This window comes from Coffea eugenioides, chromosome 9, assembly GCF_003713205.1.
Source record: "Coffea eugenioides isolate CCC68of chromosome 9, Ceug_1.0, whole genome shotgun sequence".
Lineage (NCBI taxonomy): Eukaryota > Viridiplantae > Streptophyta > Magnoliopsida > Gentianales > Rubiaceae > Coffea > Coffea eugenioides.
The window spans coordinates 23,442,120-23,461,585 of record NC_040043.1 but is presented as its reverse complement, the minus strand read 5'-3'; the positions used below and the strand labels follow the sequence as shown (position 1 = coordinate 23,461,585).

At 44.1% G+C, this 19,466-nt stretch overlaps 1 protein-coding gene across 1 annotated transcript; it reads left to right on the top strand.

Annotated features, from left to right (window-relative positions):
• The first annotated feature begins 14,680 nt into the window (after positions 1-14,680).
• LOC113783247 (cytochrome b) lies at positions 14,681-19,218 on the top strand. The gene has a single exon (XM_027329332.1). It carries the CDS (start codon positions 17,695-17,697, stop codon positions 18,871-18,873), a length of 1,179 nt encoding a protein of 392 aa, XP_027185133.1. The 5' UTR covers positions 14,681-17,694; the 3' UTR covers positions 18,874-19,218.
• Positions 19,219-19,466: the final 248 nt, after the last annotated feature.

Sequence of the window (19,466 nt, the reverse complement as noted above, 5' to 3'; positions counted from 1 at the left end):
ATCTCTTAGCAGAAGGGGGATGCCCCTTAATTAAGCAAAGAACACACCGAAGCTATACAGATTGGAAAAAGCTCCTCATGAATTGCTTGTGAAATGCGGCTGAGCACGTGCAGGTTATACACTTTCCCGAAGCGGTAAATTCAAAAATAAGATAAGAGATGTTAGCATTAGCGGAAGATTGATACTATAGCCCACTATCAAGCGGTTGAGGATCTACCACTCAAGAGATGATATGCTTACCCGTGAAGACGAAAGTTTACCGTGTTGGCTAATCCGGTCTCAAAAGACGCCCTATTATCCCTATTTTCATGCAGCCACTAGTTTCCCCACAGGGAAGCCTCATTTAAATTAAGCATCACAAAAGCAATCGGATGTTGATCTTCCATACGGATCTAAGCTCTCTTCCCCCTGCAACGAAGTTCAGTTCCAAGTGCAGCAAGGAAAGAGGCCTATATAAGCTATTAATTGTCCTACCGAGACAGTAGATATATGCTTAAGGAAGAGTCCCTGAGAAAGAAAGCAGTTCTTATGGACGTTAACTTTCTGACCAGACTGATGTTCATACGCCAATAAAACATCCATAACGAGGCGCAAAGACCTTCGTGAAGCTCCCAAAAAAATTATGACATCATCAGCATATGCGAGATGAGTAATTGTTGGACAACCTCGTGGTACTTGAAAGCCAACAAAAGCACGCTGATTAGGCAACTGGTTTAAAGACCGAGACAAATACTCAGCACACAAAATAAACAAGCTCGGTGAAAGCGGGTCTCCTTGCCGTAGTCCTCTAGAAGACTTGAAGAAGCCTTGTGGAGATCCATTTATGATTACTGAGAACCAGCAGTTGGAAATTAACCGCCATATCATATCAATCCAGACCTCAGAAAAACCAAATGCACGAAGAACCTTTGTTAAAAAAAACCAAGAAACTCGATCATAGGCTTTCGCCATGTCGAGCTTAAGGGCAATGTTCCCCCCACGCTTCTTGTTACCCATCCCTGTGATCAACTCTTGCGCCATTAAAAAATTATCTGATATCAGTCTCCCCTTCACAAAACCACTCTGTTGAGGAGATATCAACTGTGGAAGAAAATTAGCCAACCTATCAGCCAAGACTCGGGAAATCAGCTTGTTAACAAAGTTACACAAGCTAATTGGGCGGAATTGTGAAAAATCCTGTGGACATTGCACTTTTGGGATAAGCAAAATGGAAGTTGCAGTGATGCTACGCGGCAAAGTAGCCCCACAGAAAAAACTCACCACCGCTTTGTGTAGATCTTCTCCAACTATCTCCCATGCCGTAGTGAAGAATTCCCCCTCCCATCCATCAGGACCTGTAGCACTCTCACGATCCATGTCAAATACCACCCTCCTGACCTCCTCCAAAGAAGGTGTGGCCTCTAACGAAAGATTATCCGAAGGAGACATAACCACCGGAATTATTGATGATAAATCGCCTAAGACAGGAGTGCCTTCAGCCGAAAATAATGAAGAAAAGAAAGCCACTGCTTCAGCTGCAATGTCCTCTTCATCCGAAACCCAATGACCATGAGAAGTCTTAATTCGATGAATTACAGCTTTCATACGCCGCTCTGCCACCACCGAATGAAAAAACTTAGAGTTAGAGTCACCATCCTTGAGCCATTTGATCTTAGCTTTTTGCTGCCAAAATTGATCTTCGATTGACAAACATCGACGCAGCTCAGCCCGCGCCTTATGGAGAGCTTCTCTAGCTTGATCAGAATCATCATTATCGAAATTAGCTTCAGCTACAGCTGCTACTGACTCAGCCTGCTTAACAGCTTGAAAAATGTCTCCAAAAGAGTGGAGCGACCAAGCTCGTAGATTTTCTTTGACCTTTCTCAACTTGGAAACCAGAATTGGAAGAGGGCCTCCTTGGAACTCCCCACACCAACTATCCCTAACAACCTGTAAAAAGCCATGATGGGTAGTCCATACATTCAAAAATCTGAAAGGCCGAGGCCTATTATCCAAACGTGTAGCCGCTGATAGCAATAGAGGGGCATGATCAGATGGGTCACGCGTCAAATGCTGCACCGACAAATTCAAGTTGAGCTGCAAAAAAGAATGATTCAACAAAACACGATCTAGTTTTTTCCAAATGCGAGCCCGCCCTTCCCTATTATTACACCAGGTAAAACGGGATCCTGAAAAACCCGCATCAAAAACCTCTGCTTGTGTCATAAATAATAATAAATCCTCAGCCTCCGAAGCCACAAAAGGCCGTCCTCCTCGTTTCTCCTCACTATCAAGAATAACGTTGAAGTCACCCCCTATTAACCAAGGGTCTGAAGGTGGTTTATCAACAAGCAAAGCTTCCCAAAGATGAACCCGATCATCAGCAGTACAAGATGCATGAAGGAAAGACATACAAACTGATGAAGGAAGAAAGTTATGCTGCACACGCAAAGACAAATGCTGCCTACTTTCCCCAAGTATGGAACAGACCCAGGGATGTTGATAAAAAACCCAAATAGAGCCCGACAAATTAGCCACCGCAGCATCCATATTCAAACGCAAGCGGAAATCATTCAAATAACTTGAGCTAATTTTTGGTTCACATATTGCAATCAATTGAAGATTATGAATACGAACCTCACTCACTTACAGTAGAGTAAGAGTAGGGAAAGGATTAGCATTGTTGCTTGGAACTTCCTCGATACAGGTTCTCTTCAGAGCAGGAAAAAAACAACCTTAACCTTTCTTTCCCCAGCGGGATAGAATCTAACTCTCAATCCAGGCTTAGACCAGCTCGAAGCTATAGAAAAGATCCTTGTTAGTAACATAAGCCAATCCAGGCAAAGGAATGGGGTAAGGGACTGACCATACCACTAAGACTAACCGTCGCATTTCAACTGTTAGGAAGAAAGATAGACATGTCGCATATCAGCTGTGTTAGAAAAGATCTCTTCTTCGCTAGGCTCCTTGCTCTTCTTGCCTGCTCCCCCCAAAAAAAAGAGAGACTTCTTTGAAATTGCCGGTTGGGTTAGGCCAACAAAGAAAGACATGGGACTTTTTGGGCATAAGAGTTGCTTTCCTCTCTTAGGATATTTCTAGTTGGATGAAAAGAGCGCTCCTAAATAAGGCCTCTCCTTACAATTCAAGAGTGAAGAAAGGCTCTTCTTCTTATTAGAATATAGGAAGGAGATCTAACTTCTTAGAAGGAGATGAGCTACCTAGATCTTTGTATGTACGGGTCTTGATAATTGAAGATAGAAGAGAAGAAAAAGGAACTCTTTAGCAAGAATCTAGGTTTAGCAAGATAGCTGACTTAGCTTAGGTGCGTAGCGCGTAAATAAGGAAGAGTGAAGAAGTAGCCTTTCGCCTTACTCCAATAGGGCTTTCTCTAAAACTGACACGTAGGCTTGGTTCAGGTCAACTATGATGTTGGATACAGGTACATGTACAAATAGGTAGGTAGGTACTAGGTATACCCTATCACATTTCATTGGCTTTTTATATGCGTAGCTATCTCTCGTTGTGAGTATCGGCTTCAGGCTCTCTTTGCGACCTTTACTCCCAGCATTGAAAAAGAGGCTGCCTCATGTCAATATGAGCTCGCTCGGAGATCGTGATTTAGCTGTTGCGAGCTTCTCGCTTTCCGCTAGACCGGCCCTCTTTCAAAAGAAGGCAGACGGTTCCGTTGGAAAGGGAGAGACGAGAAGTCTTGATGGCTTGCTCCGTAGACAAAGCTCGCAGCCTTGCTTTCGAGCGAAGCTACTAGCCGCCCTAGGATTCGGTTGGCTTGTGGAGTATACTCCACCGCTATATTGCTTGGAGGCTCGGCAAAACTCTTTGATTGGAATCCGCTTGTGAGAAACCCCTGGAGACAGGAGTTCCATGGAAAGACTCAGTTCTATGAAAGACCGCGGTTAAATTCACGATGAGGTGAATCCTGGAGAATTGGCAACTGATGTTGGAATGGGGGAGCTTTGGGCCAAGAAACAACAGTCATCTGGATAACTCTAGTCACTGCTGCCACAAGCTGTGCAGCAGATACAGCAGAATTCCTGAAGATCCTCTTATTCCTCTCTTGCCAGAGGTACCAAATGGTAACAGCTAATACAAGTCTTCTAAGCTTATCAGCAAAAGATCCACCAGATCTAACATGGTGACACCACCACTGCACTTCCTGTCTCCAAGGCATAACACCCCTGAAAAACAAGCAAAGCCTCTGAACCTTATCCCACACACAACGTGAATAGACACACTCAAAAAACAAGTGTTCTAGACATTCATCCTACTGACTGTATAGTACACACATAGGGGATACATTAGCAAACCCCCATCTAATAAGTCTGTCTCTAGTCATCAATTTCTGCTGCAGCACTAACCACAAAACAAAAGCATACTTAGGCACATAGCCTTTCCACCAAACCAGTTTATACCATGCTACTGTCTCCTCAGCATGATAAAGTTTCCTCATTGCTGATCTAACAGAAAACTCTCCTGAAGTAGAAGCATTCCATCTAACATGATCTTCTCTATGCAACTGCTGTTACGGGCACTGAAACTAACTCGGCTTGGGAGCTCTCATTCGGGCTATTCATATCTAGCCGCGAGCAATTTCATTTCTACTTTTATCTCCTACCAAAGCTGGTGGCCTCACCTTCTTCCTCTTATCTTATTCAAATATGCAGTTAAGTTCTTATTCCTAACGAGGCATTTTTGATTCAAAGGCCTGAAGGAGCGTAGCCTGTTAAGAGGTGTGAGGGATATTGAATCTATGTCACTATGGTTAACACTAGGAATTGGATTCCAAGGCTAAATGGTTGACTCCAGTCTCTCTATTGAATGTCAGCTTAAGGACTGAATTATTAGATGAAGCAGCTCTTGCTTGGAGACCTCTTGAATCGATTCTTACTTCTACTACAATAATTATTATAACCACAACTTGTCTTGTCGTACTAGAAGTTCGAACTAGAGGCAGGTTTTTGGGAAGTAAGTACTGGCGCAGGGAATGGAGTTTTAAGAACAGACCTATGCCCTTGGGCTGTTGAACAGAATTCTTTAAATAACCCCATCTCCCACTATAAAAGAAAGTCGTATTCAAACTCCCTGCTATGCGGTGTCTGTGGAAGAAAAATACTGAGTTATAGCTATGTCTCTTGCCTGTCCTGAGTGGAGGGAATCGGTTTATTCGTGAATAAGCATTTCCCGGGAAGATGCTTTGAATGCTGCCCCTTGCCGTAAGCGCATATTTGGCAATGACTGATTCCTTCTGCCATTGATGGAGAAAATCCCAACAAGTACTCAAGATCCGGGACTGAAATCCTACTATTGCTTTCTTCCGGAAGGGAAGAGGTAACTCACCAACAGGTGGAGGATATGAAATAGAGCACCAACAACCCTTCCACTCGAGCGGAACTTCTAACTGAAGCTGCTCACCTTTTTTCAGCGGGGTAGTCTGTAATTGACTTAGTCCCCCGATCTCCTCGCTTCAGTGAATCACTGAATTATAAAAAAGGGCGGGTGGTGATTCGGATCGATCGTACTAGCGATTGGACAAGAAGAATTGGATTAGCAGGGAGGGCCGTGACTTCTCGATATTCACCACTGGTAGAGAAAAGTCTTTTATGTTTTTGTAGAGCACAAAAGCTTATCGAGCCTCTATTTTTAGAGTATAGAGAAAGATTGCAGTACGAACGAATTACATGGCTCGCACTGAGTACTATCACCACGCGGCCTGTTTGAAAAAACAAACTTTGCAGAACCGCTCCCCTAGGCTAGAACCGGATTCGCCCGAGAAGTATACCACCAACTAACTAAACGTACTCGTAGGGAAACCCCAGAAGGCAAAATCCCACATTCAGCACCAAAGAAATTCCACACCGAAGATGCTAAATCCCCATTAGAAAAAACATGATCAAAGGTCTCCAAGGCTGGAAAAGAACAACAATAACACTTTGAAGGGCCGTGAAAACCAAGCTTAGTCAACGACTCTCCCAATGGAAGCTTTTGCAATAGCAGTCTAAACATAAAAAATGAAACCTTCATCGGAATGCCAAATTCTGCTAAAAACAAAGGATGAACCTCTCTGATTTCTTACAACTTGGAAAGCTGAAGATAATGAAAAGGAACCTGAAGTGGTCTATGACCACACCAAGCGATCAGGCTGCTGAAAGGCAGGAGGCGCGACACGTAACACTTCGTTTACAATGTCCGAAGGAAGCCAATGCTGATACAAAAGAAAGCCTTAGGCTTCCTCGAATAGGAGGACAGACCGAGAGACGGAATCCACATTCAATCGCTAACAGCTCAAGGTCCCTTAGGGGCCAGTTCAACCAGGAACGAAAGAAGGAGCGAGGACCGCTAACTACACTCTTTGAATCTCTTACTAAACCTGTGTTTGAGCTCTATGCCTTTGCCTTTGCACGCTAAGGCTTTCTTGTCTAACCCCCGACCAAGAAGAAGAATAGAAGCCACAGGGCACCTGCCAGATGAAAGAGGTAATATCTTTCTCCTTGAACATGTATCTGGATTATGAAACCTGGATCTCGATATATAATATATCATTCGAAATTCCCGGTCTCATCTCAGACCAACTTCCGAAGGAAAAGTTACCGTCTACCTTGATTCTTAGAGACCTTCTTTCCTTCCCAGGCAGGATTATAGGGAGGTTATATTAGCCTCCCCCAAACAAGATATTGACAGTTTCGAGTAGTAGTAGGTATGTATGACTGTTAATACCTAGCTGAGAAAGCTCACCATACATAGTAGTAAGTAAATGAATATCATTCCCAGGTACCAAGGTGTCCAGTATGTCATACGCATTTTTCCCAGGTGGCAACACTACATGATTAGCAGTGAACAGCGGGGTTATGACCCGTTCACTAAGTTGTTCTTTTATCGTCTCTGCCACTGATTCATCGACCCTTTCTTGATAGTTTGTTGCTGTCAAATTGCGCATCTAAGGTAGCACGAAAGGAAGGAAAGCGACCCTTGCAAGGTTGCTTGGTACATTCTGAGTAGCCCAGCCCTCTCAAATTAAAAAAACCACTTCTCCAAAATTCTCCTTTCATTCCTCGCCCCAAAGACATCCACTCTGTTAGGGATTTTAATAAGACTGTTGTCTAGGAGTCACAAGTGGAACAACTATTCTATGTAGACGCTATTTTGCGCTGAGCGAAGCTGGTTTCCCCCCCCCTCACTTACTAGTAAGCGCTTTCAACTCTCCTTTGAATCCGTTCACCCCTATCCATGGCAAGTCCCTGATTCACTCCCGAGGAAAGCAGGGAATACAGAGTGATATCCGACTTTCGGTGGGGAGACCGTAGACTGAACTGAAACCAACACTCTTTCTTGTGTGTAATGAGCGGCTACTACTCGAATGAATTCTTTTCGGTGTTTAACTTAACACCAACTCCTTTTAGAAGCTCTTCTTAAATCATAGGCAGGGAGCTGGGGGCTAAGCACCTAACCCGCGGGACGGGACCTTCGGTCTAGTCTTTCTTCGGGTATTTCGATCCGAAATCGATGATTCTTGGCTACTTGATTAGGCATTTCCATCTGAAAGCGCTTTAAAGGGCGAAGGCTTTACGACTTCTTAGTTATAGGCATGGTTTTACCCTAGCCTCTCAAATGAGCCCCTAGTCACAAATTCACTCTTTAAGCTGTGCAGTGCTCTACCCTTGAGGATCTCCACTAAAATCAAAGCAGTTTCTAAGCCACGGAGAACTCTCTCTTACTACTTTAAGGCTAGCGAAACTCCTCTTTCTCTGCCTTAAAGATTGCCTTATAGATGGATTGTTAATCTTGTAGCACGTTCCCAAAGGGATAGGTCGGTTCGGGCTACGACCCTTTGAGCAGGGCAGTTCATGAGCTGCTATCTCCGACTGAGGTTAGGTCTTCTTTTGCTCTGTCTTCCTTCAACCTGTACACAGGCCAAGGCTTCTCGAAGTCAAGTACAGCAAAGGTAGGGGAAGAAAGGGTCATCTCAGGATGGACTCAATATCTAATCGATTATTTTGCCACTCACTTCCCTTTCTCCAAATCTTTCGTTTCAAGCATCAAACGGAAAATCTAAAAAATAGTCATAAGAGAGTAGACATATAAACAAGTAAACCCGGCCCAGGAAGAATGTACCGACGCATCATACATATGATACTGAAAGCTTCGTCTACCCTGTGATCAATAGGATTGGAAGATAAATTGGCTTCATTTCTATCCCCAACTGCTTATTTCCTAGGAGCTATTCCTACCATTATCCCACGTCCCCTGTCTTTACCGCTCTAGCAACTGCCATTAATTCCTTGTCTACTTTTCATGCATTTAGGACTCTTTCTAAAGAAGAAGAAAGCTCCAACCTCTGTGCACCCTGAGAATAAGCAACTCGCTAGAAGGAATAGTCTTGACGTAAGGAATAGAAGGAAGGTTCTTTGCGAGAGTAGTTTATCTCGGGGGAAGAGGGAAGTAGTGCCTTCTACTCCCATACGAGTGCAAATGAATCTAATTGAAATCTGGTAAGAGAAGGACTTGACTTGATCACGCTGCCCAGTATACTAGTATAGAATGGTTCGTTCCAGTGCCAGTGATAGATTGGTTTAGAAAGATCGTATCGAGATCGCTTTTTCTCAATCTAGAGCAGATTCACCTCCAGCATCAGTTCCAAGTGTGCCTTCTGCCTCGACAACACCAGAATGAGAAAACAAAGCAATTTCTGGAATGTAGTGCTAGCCAACGACCGCTGGGACGCAGCGCATCAGCCAAACCCATTTGACGTAAGGTTCCTTTCTTCAAGGCCGATTTAGAGGGCCTTTTTTCGCTATGTAAATAGAGCGCCGGAACCTAAAGATTCAAGATAGGGTCCCGACACTTACTTTTGAGTTTCCAAAGCTAATTTTCTGTTGATGTTCCTTTAAATAGGATTCCGCTTTCTTTAAGCACTGGGTAGATCGGAACCATTAAGCGAGGTGCCCATAAACACGAATACGCCTGTCCTTCCCCCGGAAAAAAGGGTGAAAGAGGAAGCCTATCGAAAGGTGGATCGATATGGTTTGGCGTTGCATTTCTTCATGCTGGTTTTCTGTTTTAATTAAGGGTACTCCCTACGGGTTTTTTTAAGTCCTCAGGGGGTTTGCGGCAAGGAAACCCCTTTCACCTGGTCTTTTTGTCCTTGGAGCGGAGGTTCTTTCTAGAGCTTTAAATTCTTTGGAGTTCATGCCCAGGTTTACCCCTTATCGTACTACAAGGACATCGCCCTTTATCTCCCATTTAGCATATGCTGATGACGTGCTAATTTTCTCTGCTGGGGATCGTGCATCCCTAAAATGTGTGATGGAAGTGCTCCGGAGTTATGAGAGAGTTTCTGGTCAACTAATTAATGTCCAGAAAAAAGCTGCTTCACTATAGGCGGGAAGGGAGCCTTTTCCTTCCTTAATAAACAAATAGACTGTCTCAGAGCGATAGTCAAGCGGAACTATAACCTTTATTTTCTTTGATTGATAGATCAGATAGGAAGCAGGCACGCAAAATGGTTTGGAATTGAGAACTCGGAAAGGTAGTCCTGTGACTACCCTTTCAGTCTTTTTTTGGTAGGGCATCAGGCTAAGGTCTCCTTATTGATTAGCCGCGCGTTCAGAGCCGCGAATTTGCTCTAAAGAGGGTTTTTGCTTCCCCGGGCATGAGATTGAATCTGAATCTTTCTTTTGGTGACTGTTTTGCCGGATATCATCAATCAGCTCTTGGTAGCGGAGGAGGATAGAGAATATACTGCATTTATTACCCCTTGGGTAACATTTTGCTATCGAGTGATGCCTTTTGGACTAAAGAATGCTGGGGCTACAACTCAAAGGACTATGACCACTTTGTTCCATGATATGATTCACAAGGGGATGGAGGTTTATGTGGATGATATCATAGTCAAGTCCAAGAAGGCTGAAGATCACCTGATTGACCTGAAAAAAGCTGTTTGAAAGGTTGAGGAAACTGAATCCTGCAAAGTGTGCTTTTGGAGCTCCTGCTGTCAAGCTATTGGGTTTCATTGTGAGTAAGAAGGGTATTGAGATAGATCCTGCAAAGATCAAGGAAATTCGAGATATGCCCATTCCAAAGACTCAAAAAGATGTGAAAAGCTTCTTGAAAAAGAATGCACCGGAATGAAGATTGCCAACAAGCTTTTGATAAAATAAAGGAGTATTTGCTGAATCCTCCGGTCTTAGTGCCACCCAAGCCTGGGAGACCTCTGATTATGTACCTTTCTGTGATTGATGAAGCTATGGGTTGTGTTCTGGGTCAACATGATGAATCAGGAAAGAAAGAGCAAGCTATTTATTATCTCAGCAAGAAGTTCACAGCATATGAGGAAAACTCTTCTTTTCTGGAAAGGAGTTGTTGTGCTTTAGCCTGGGCAGCTCAAAAGTTGAGACATTACCTACTTGATCATACCACTTATCTCATTTCCCGTTCAGATCCTTTTCAATATTTGCTGGAAAAGCCGATGCCAACGGGACGCATGGCCAAGTGGCAAATGATTCTTTCAGCTGCAATAACTATCTCATCTCTACCTCTTTCTGACTTCAAGTACCGATCTTCTATCAAAGGAACCTTTCTTCCCCCTCGGGCCCTTGACAGAAGCCCGAAACGGACTAATTAGAACACCGAAGGGAAGCAGTTGAGGGTGGAAAGTACGAAGCAGGTTTGAAGCAATTGAGCTTTAGGGTTAGGGAATGACTCCTCAACTCGGTTCTTTTAGGGGCACCGCTCCCATGGCGTGCTTACGTTCTTTCTTCGCTTCCCAGCCAATTGGAACCGCACCATTAGCTCTTAAGTAAAGGGAATACACTCTTTGAAAGAAGGGATTCGGGCGTCAAGAGCGAAAGCTCTGATGAGAGAAGTGGAACTTCTCTTACTGAGGACGCGAGTTCTTGGTACCAAAACAGGCACTATAGAGGGTTATAATGTACTTATTATAGCTTCTCTAAGCTTCCTGATCTATACACATGTTTAGATTTGAATTTGTGTGTAGACCTGTGAAATCCATCGCAGCGCCCCCCAATGACAGAACAAGGTCTTTGTCATTAAGGTGAGCGGCGACTATGTCTTTCTTGTACCGTCGATTTGGATATATAGTTTCAATATGTTAAAATATATGTTTCCAACTCGCGCGATGCAAGATGCCATAGTCTCCTGGCGGAGAGTTTTAGAAGACTCTCGGGTCATAAAGTCAGCCTTCAATAAGCTGATTTTATCACTCAGGGATGGACTTACGAAGGAGTGCTGTATAGCGACTCACCTGTTCTGGAAGACTAGCTGGCGTTTGGGTAAACGTTCTGGTTGGTTATTTCTTGCACTGTATCTTAAACAGTGTAGAGTAATCCTCCAGCGTTATGTTGCAGGTGATAAGCCTCCAACTTCCCTTGCCCCAGCCGTCTCTTTGACACGATCTGGATTGCCTCGTATAATCCCTTCCTTTCATAGAAAGAAAATAAGAGAAGGTGATCATTCGATTGTCCAGTTATACCTGACACTGTTTTCGACATCTAAAATAATTGAATTGTCAAAACGAGTCAGTAAGGAAACACTGGCGTCGGTGACGGATCCTTCTGATCCGCCCGTTGAATTCGTTGGTACTATACGACGGAAGATGCGGGTCATATTACATAGGTATATCCCGACTATAACTTCAGTCCCCTTAAATCAAGGATTGGAGTTTGTACCAACATGGAAATCTGTACCGTCTAGTTCATGGTACCGAAAGCTTATGGCCAGATGTGGTGACTCAAAGGGTGCTTCTTTGAAGCCTCTTTCTAAGAGCTCACTCTTTCCATGCTTTTTCTCTGAATTGGCGGCGTTTCAATTCTTGATGACGTTCGTCCATTCGAGACCTGATGGATTTTATTCTCAGGGGTGTCTATGGCCGCCTTATATTAGGTATCCGTTTGATTCTACAAACCGACTGATCACTCAGTGGTCGTTGGAATGGTTCGAGCGGCGTATTGGGCCACTATTACCGAGTCCTGATCAGCTTGGTATTCCACCTAATACGGGAAAACTATGTTGTGCGTGTACTGGAGATGGGAAGCGGCGTTTGTTTGCCGTAGGAAACTACATCAACCAGCGTCTGCTGTACCCTGTGCATGCGTGGCTCGTAAGCCTCTTAAGAAGGTTGCGCACTGATGGCACTTTCGACCAATTACGGCCACTACGTCGGTTAAAAGACGCGCCTGGTGGGTTTCATTCAGTAGATTTAAAGGCAGCCACTGATCGTTGGCCGCTTTTGCTACTGTTTGAGCTCATACAGGCGTGCTTCGATAGAAATTTTGCATCTAGTGTTGTTAATTCGACACTGGGTCTCAATCTCTTTGAAGTATCATTCTTAAAAAAGCGAAAGAGTGTGTCTTTTATAACTGGCCAAGCACTGGGCTACTATTCTTCCTGGCCTTTATTCGCGCTATCACATCATATGATGGTGTGGTATGCTGCTGAACGGGTCTACCCTGGCGTAATCTTTGATAAGTATGCCATTCTAGGTGATGATATAGTCATTGCTGACGATTTGGTCAATGAAGCCTACTGTGACATTTTGACGCAGATAGGCGTGAGCAAGTCTGAATCAAAGTCTATTGACTCTGCTTCAGGTGCCTGCGAATTCGCAAAGACCTTTTGGGTTGATAGGATGAGAGAGAATTTATCTCCGCTGTCACTTAAAAAGGTTCTAAGGACTAATAGCCCCCTTGGGTGGTACCACTATATGGGCACTCTTCATTCTCCTCTGCGTCTTTCGACAAAGTTGAGGATAGGTGGTTTTGGTTTTAAAGCTTGTTCGAGGCCGCTACGTTCTCGTGCACATGGTTTTCGTGCTCGTAGATACTTAGTGTTGCTCGCCTACACTTGGGTTAGCGAGTATTCGCTGTCCATAGATGTAGCCATTGGGCTGTCTCTGGGTTTTATGATACATCCTTCTGTAGTCGGGATGCTTTGGCACCACTTATGGAGTGAGCTGGCTCCTAAAGAGCTGCAACTGCCTCCATCAGAAGTATATCCTTACCCTGGTATGATGGATTTCAATGAATATTCGTTATATCGTGGTTGGATGAAGCAGTATTTAAACTACTTGAGATGGTACTACTTACTAGCACTTACCCCGGGTAGTCTTAATGATTTTCTCGATGCACCAGTGTACACCAAGACTTGGCATGTGTCGACTGTTGATCTTTCAACTTATCGATACGGTTTACTGTTTCGGTTGTACGACTTGGCTGTTAAGCTAAGTGCTGAACCTTTAAAAAGTTTGGCCTAGTAATTGAGAAGGGATCGTTATGTGAGTATACTCCTTTCGGCGGTGGCTTATCACCACCTCGAAGTTTGTCCCACAATAAGACTAAAGAAGGGATTCGAGTTCAATGTAATCCAATCCTGCCTTTCTTATCTCCTCTTCCTATTCACTTGAGTGGCTGAAGCCCTACCACAGCTACTGGAGTTGGAGCGAAGAAACTCGACTTCCGATGGAACATGGAACATTGGTAATAGGGGCTTGTCGTATAGGGGAAGTGGCTTGACAGACTACCAAAGACGCTTTGTCTCGTCCTAACAACTATCTCTTGCAATAAGTTGAATCAGGGAAAAAAAGAACTTGCTAACAGTGGAGACTCGTCTTGGCTAGCACACCCTTCCCTCGCTTTTTAACTTCCTTGCTCTCGCATGGGCTGAAACCAAATAAAGAGGCTTTCTTTCGAACAAGATTGCGGGACGTAGGCATAGACAACAGATGAGACGAATGAATTCCGATACTGGAAAACTGTCGTGATAGGAGAAGGGAGCTTACTCCGCAGTCGCTCTTGGTGGTTTAGTAGGAACATGGCTTAAGGTAGTCCCTGACTCTCTGTCTTCTGTAAAGGTAGCGAAGTCACTAACTAGAATTAGGGGAAGCGCTAGGCTACTAGAAGGGAGAGTCTCGAGTCTGATTAGGATGATGCTTGAACTGTGCTATCTATTAAGGAATACCTGGTTCCAAGGGTCAGTCACCCAGTGAAGTGAACCGAGGGCACGAAGAATTCAAGTCTCGGTAGCCGGGATTCAAAGGGGGTTACTTTCTTTCTAAGAGTTTTTTCGATAGCCAGCTAGTGGAGGCAATGCTCTCTTGTCGCAGTTCTCTTATTCGCAGCTCTTTCTTTCATCTGCTGCAAAGTCCGTATTACTTGGGGAATTTGACTTTCAAACGTCTCCAGACGCGGGCGGATGAAATCAACTCTTCTGAATGAAGATTCGGCGCCTGAAAAGGCTGATTATTTGGCTTACGATTCGGATTCTTGAATGGAGATGCTATCGAGGGAAGCTAGAATTCTTCAGGATTCTTTCGAAAGAGACTGGATCTTTTCATTTAGTTTCTACTATCGGATTTCCTCACGACGAGGACTACCCATGAAAAAGGGCTTAAGCCCTTCCTTTCCCCCTTGTCCTGTCCTGTTCAATCCCTTGTTCTTCTGTCTGAGGCAAAGGCCGAGAGTTTGGCACTGGTTTGGAACAAGCTCTTGATGCTCCCTTTCTTGTTCCCGTCCGTCTTCCGGCTTTACGCGAGTCAACTACCTTTTTATATAAGGGCTATCTATCCCCCTCCGAGTTGAGATTACAAGAAGATGGGAATGCAACATAAACCATTTCTGAAAGCACCTTACCTATTTATCTATTCCATCTGCCTTTGTTCTAAACATCCTTATCGAATGTACAGCTGATCTAGTTGGAAAACAACTGGGACTCAAGAGGTAATGAGTCCTATCGCTATTGGTATTGGTTTCCCACCCGAAATGGCTACATGCAGCTCGATCCGGCTTCAAGCCTTGAATCTTCCGTTCCGTCCTTTGGGATGCTTTCTTCTTCCGCCTTATGCCTTTTGAACGGGAGAAAGAGATGATTCTTTTTGAGGATTGGCCTATAAATTGGCATTGGCCGGGCTCTTTTTTTTTTTTCTCCTTTATTTTCGGCGAGCAGACGATGATTGTGGTCTTCGTGGATACGCCTTTGATAGAGCTGGAAAGCCTTTCTTCTCTTATGATCGGGAGAGAATGCGGTTAGCAGCTGGGCTTGACAAATGGGCTAAAACCATACCGTGGGAGAAAGCCATATTGGTCAGTTGAAGTTGAAGATCTCCGCACCTTTGGTTCAAAACTTGGTCGAATACATCGTTAACCTTTGTGGTGGATCGACGAGAGTGCGCCTAGCTAGGAGTGTGGTTGGTGTCATCACCTCTCGTGTGCTAGCTCTGCCTTCGCCGGATGCTTATTCGCCTACTCTTTCACGGAGCGATGACTAACAGCCGAGGATTCGGTTAGTAGAGACTTGATTCCAACCACGGATGAGGATCCATTTCATCCATCTTACCCCACCTGTCCTCGATGAGCGGAAAGATTCTGGCAACAGACTAATCTCGCTAAGTCCGCTGCTTCACCTCTTAGGACAGCTGCTGAATGCGATTAAGGGGACAATGAGTGAGTCGAGCAGGAGAGACGCACGCCGGTGTCACGGTAAACGGACGAGACGCTGTGGCCTTAAGACCCTGACAGACAGGTCGGTGTCGACGTAAAGCCCTGAGACCTTTCAAGGGCGACCCGGCATACATGTCTTTCCTTGGGTTTCAACCGGGATCGCAACTAGTCGAACATTCACATTTATAGAAATCCTCTTCCTGAGTGAGGAAGTCTTCGGCGCCGATACATTGGTTCACCCATAGGCTTTCAAGGCTATGAGTTCGGGGTTTAGTAAACCGAGGTAATTCAACTAGTGAAATGATTCTCCTTCTTTAGTAATTGCATGGCATTGTGTGCTTTATTAAGCTAGAAAGTTTTTTACTGACGGATCGAAAGAAGATAGAATTTATCGGACTCTGGGTACCGACAGAAGTCAAGGAAAAGTGCCGGTGGGGGAAGGGGATTGCGTCTATTGCGATACTTTGTATCGTTTATTTCATTCCTGAAAGAAAGCGAAATTCTCACTCAAGTACCCATCCTAAGAGCAGAGAAGGAAACCTGCGCAGAAGAGGCGATAGCTGGTATAGAAGCGTAAACACCGCCCCTCTCTAAGGCGCCCACGGAGCGGTAAGCGAGAAGCAGGCGTAAAGAAGGAAAGAGATACTTGGTAGGCGGGCGATAGACTACTTCTTGAAAGATGGACTTTGTGTGAAGCTTTCGGAAGGAGTAGTCCATGGCGAGTGTATCTATCTCCACGCAGAGGCGATACGGAGGAATGAAAGGGTGATGGTCCTACTAATGAGTTTAAAGAAGGGGTGACAGAGTTGGTAAGCAACGACCTTACGCGAGTCTAAAGGGGAAGGTTAGACCTTTAGGAAATAACGTATGTAATATGCCTACAGGCCGAATCGAATATAGAATGAAAAGAAGCGGGTGTACCGATCCCAGAAAGCAAGAAGTAAGCTTTGGCGTAAAGGTTGAAGCTCATAGGCAGTAACCTAAGTCCTAAGAAGCTCCAATCATGCTGCTATGCTTAACATATGCAAATCAAACGAAGTTTTTTCGGAAACCATTTTTGTACGTCTTTCCTATTCCCATGCTTGTAGTTGGTCAACAACCAACATGTTTGTTCTGAGCCTCTTTCTCTTTTTTGGGAGGAGCGGAAAAATCAAAGAAACTGATTTTATAATGCCAGGGTGGATAAAAGCCTTTTTTCTTTTTATACTAAACCTTTTTTCCAAAGCAGAAAAACCACAAGTAGATGAATCCATCTCGACCATGCCAAAAGAAGAGATAGCCAAAAAAATGTCAGACTACTTTAAAGATGATGGATAAAAGCCAGAGTTACGAATGAGAAAGAAAAAAGTGTAAGGTTTCGTTGGAAAAACCAACGCAAATATCATATTGACTTTCTCTCGCTCTACTTCTAAAGATAGATAGAAAAGGTTGGAGAGAGTGACTTTCTGAAATTCTCTCCTTTCCAAAGCTGCGCAAGGCGGCCCCCCCAGAACAAAGCCCCACCCCTCTTTTCCCCCCTTTAATGAAAGACCCTCGCCTCGCTTCCTATTCATTTGTGGGTCTGGACCCGAGGTCTTTTTTTTTTTCAAGAGGTGATTTCGAGAATCAACCAACCGACAAATCCGTAGCCCGGGTGACTCACAGCCTCCCTCTCGCCCAAACGAAATGGGATGAATCAAATCAATAAGCTTTTTGATTTATTCAAGGCGCAGCGAAGCCAAATTCAATCAAGGCAAGGGGGCCTCCTTTTCCTGACGCTGAGTCATCCTATTCAAATTTAGCTATGCTAATCGAACAGGAAAAGTTTTCAGATGATATGGACCCCCACTTAGGGGTCGCACCCTGTCCCGCTTGGTGGACGAAATCTTCTCTCCTTTTAGAATTTTTTCTCCCACACACCTTTGCCCTCTTTCACCGAGGAGGAAAGAATAATCTTCCAAGCGGACAGAGACCTAAATTTCCATTAGATTCATTCCTAAGCTTGCTTTGTTGCAGCAAGATGATCAGTCCGAGAGTGCTGGAGAGAAGAGAAAGGGTCGATGTAATTGAGCTCTGATTCGGTCACTGAGCAGTCGGACGACTCTTCAGTAACCCAGGATGACCCGACCCCTTCGACGCTTCTTTCGCTGTATACCCCCTCCATCCTTCGGAGGTGGAAGAAAAGGTACTTTCAATTTATATATATAGTAGGGCCCCAGAACGCTAAAAGGTGGGGGAACAAGAGTTGTAACAATATAATAATAGGGAAATAATGACTATAAGGAACCAACGATTATCTCTTCTTAAACAACCTATATCCTCCACACTTAATCAACATTTGATAGATTATCCAACCCCGAGCAATCTTAGTTATTGGTGGGGGTTCGGTTCGTTAGCTGGTATTTGTTTAGTCATTCAGATAGTGACTGGCGTTTTTTTAGCTATGCATTACACACCTCATGTGGATCTAGCTTTCAACAGCGTAGAACACATTATGAGAGATGTTGAAGGGGGCTGGTTGCTCCGTTATATGCATGCTAATGGGGCAAGTATGTTTCTCATTGTGGTTCACCTTCATATTTTTCGTGGTCTATATCATGCGAGTTATAGCAGTCCTAGGGAATTTGTTTGGTGTCTCGGAGTTGTAATCTTCCTATTAATGATTGTGACAGCTTTTATAGGATATGTACTCCCTTGGGGTCAGATGAGCTTTTGGGGAGCTACAGTAATTACAAGCTTAGCTAGCGCCATACCTGTAGTAGGAGATAACATAGTGACTTGGCTTTGGGGGGGTTTCTCCGTGGACAATGCCACCTTAAATCGTTTTTTTAGTCTTCATTATTTACTCCCCTTTATTTTAGTAGGCGCCAGTATTCTTCATCTGGCCGCATTGCATCAATATGGATCAAATAATCCATTGGGTGTACATTCAGAGATGGATAAAATAGCTTCTTACCCTTATTTTTATGTAAAGGATCTAGTAGGTTGGGTAGCTTTTGCTATCTTTTTTTCCATTTGGATTTTTTATGCTCCTAATGTTTTGGGGCATCCCGACAATTATATACCTGCTAATCCGATGCCCACCCCGCCTCATATTGTGCCGGAATGGTATTTCCTACCGATCTATGCCATTCTTCGTAGTATACCTGACAAATCGGGAGGTGTAGCTGCAATAGCACCAGTTTTTATATGTCTGTTGGCTTTACCTTTTTTTAAAAGTATGTATGTACGTAGTTCAAGTTTTCGCCCGATTCACCAAGGAATATTTTGGTTGCTTTTGGCGGATTGCTTACTACTAGGTTGGATCGGATGTCAACCTGTGGAGGCACCATTTGTTACTATTGGACAAATTTCTCCTTTTGTTTTCTTCTTGTTCTTTGCCATAACGCCCATTCTGGGACGAGTTGGAATAGGAATTCCTAATTCTTACACGGATGAGACTGATCAGTGAAAAATTCTGACACCAATCCATCTACGAGTGAGTATTACACCAATCATTTACAAGCGGGAGAGGAAGGCAGAGGAAATTCTTTCAGATGTTATACAGTTAGTAATTTACATCCATCAAGTAGTGCGGACCAGTCTTAATTCAAGGTTTCGAAGGGTCCTTGGTTGGCCAATCGTCCCAGATTCACTTCTCAGTCCCTTGATACCGAACTTTCTTCTCTTAAGATCTTTCTAGTAACCTTTGAACACCTCTGCTCCTGGAACGGAATGCTAGGAAAGAGCAGTGATGCTACGCCCCTTTCAGATAAAGTGAACGAGAAGACGGTTAACTCACATCTTCGGTTACCCTCAACTCCTAGAGCCCTTGGGGGCAAGCGAGAGACCCGACCAAAAAGTGATTAGTATCTGTCTCTCTGTTGGTGGTTATTTATGGCTTTGTTTTTTTTTTTCTGAAGTGACATTAGGAAGAGGTTTCTAGGGCGGACAAAGCAAAGCTTCAACAAACAGCCAGTTTTTGTTTTCGATTCTGCTTCTTACGGAGAGGGGCCTGTAAACCTGAAAAAAAAGGGTCTGTATTAGCACTGGGCGAGTGAGAGT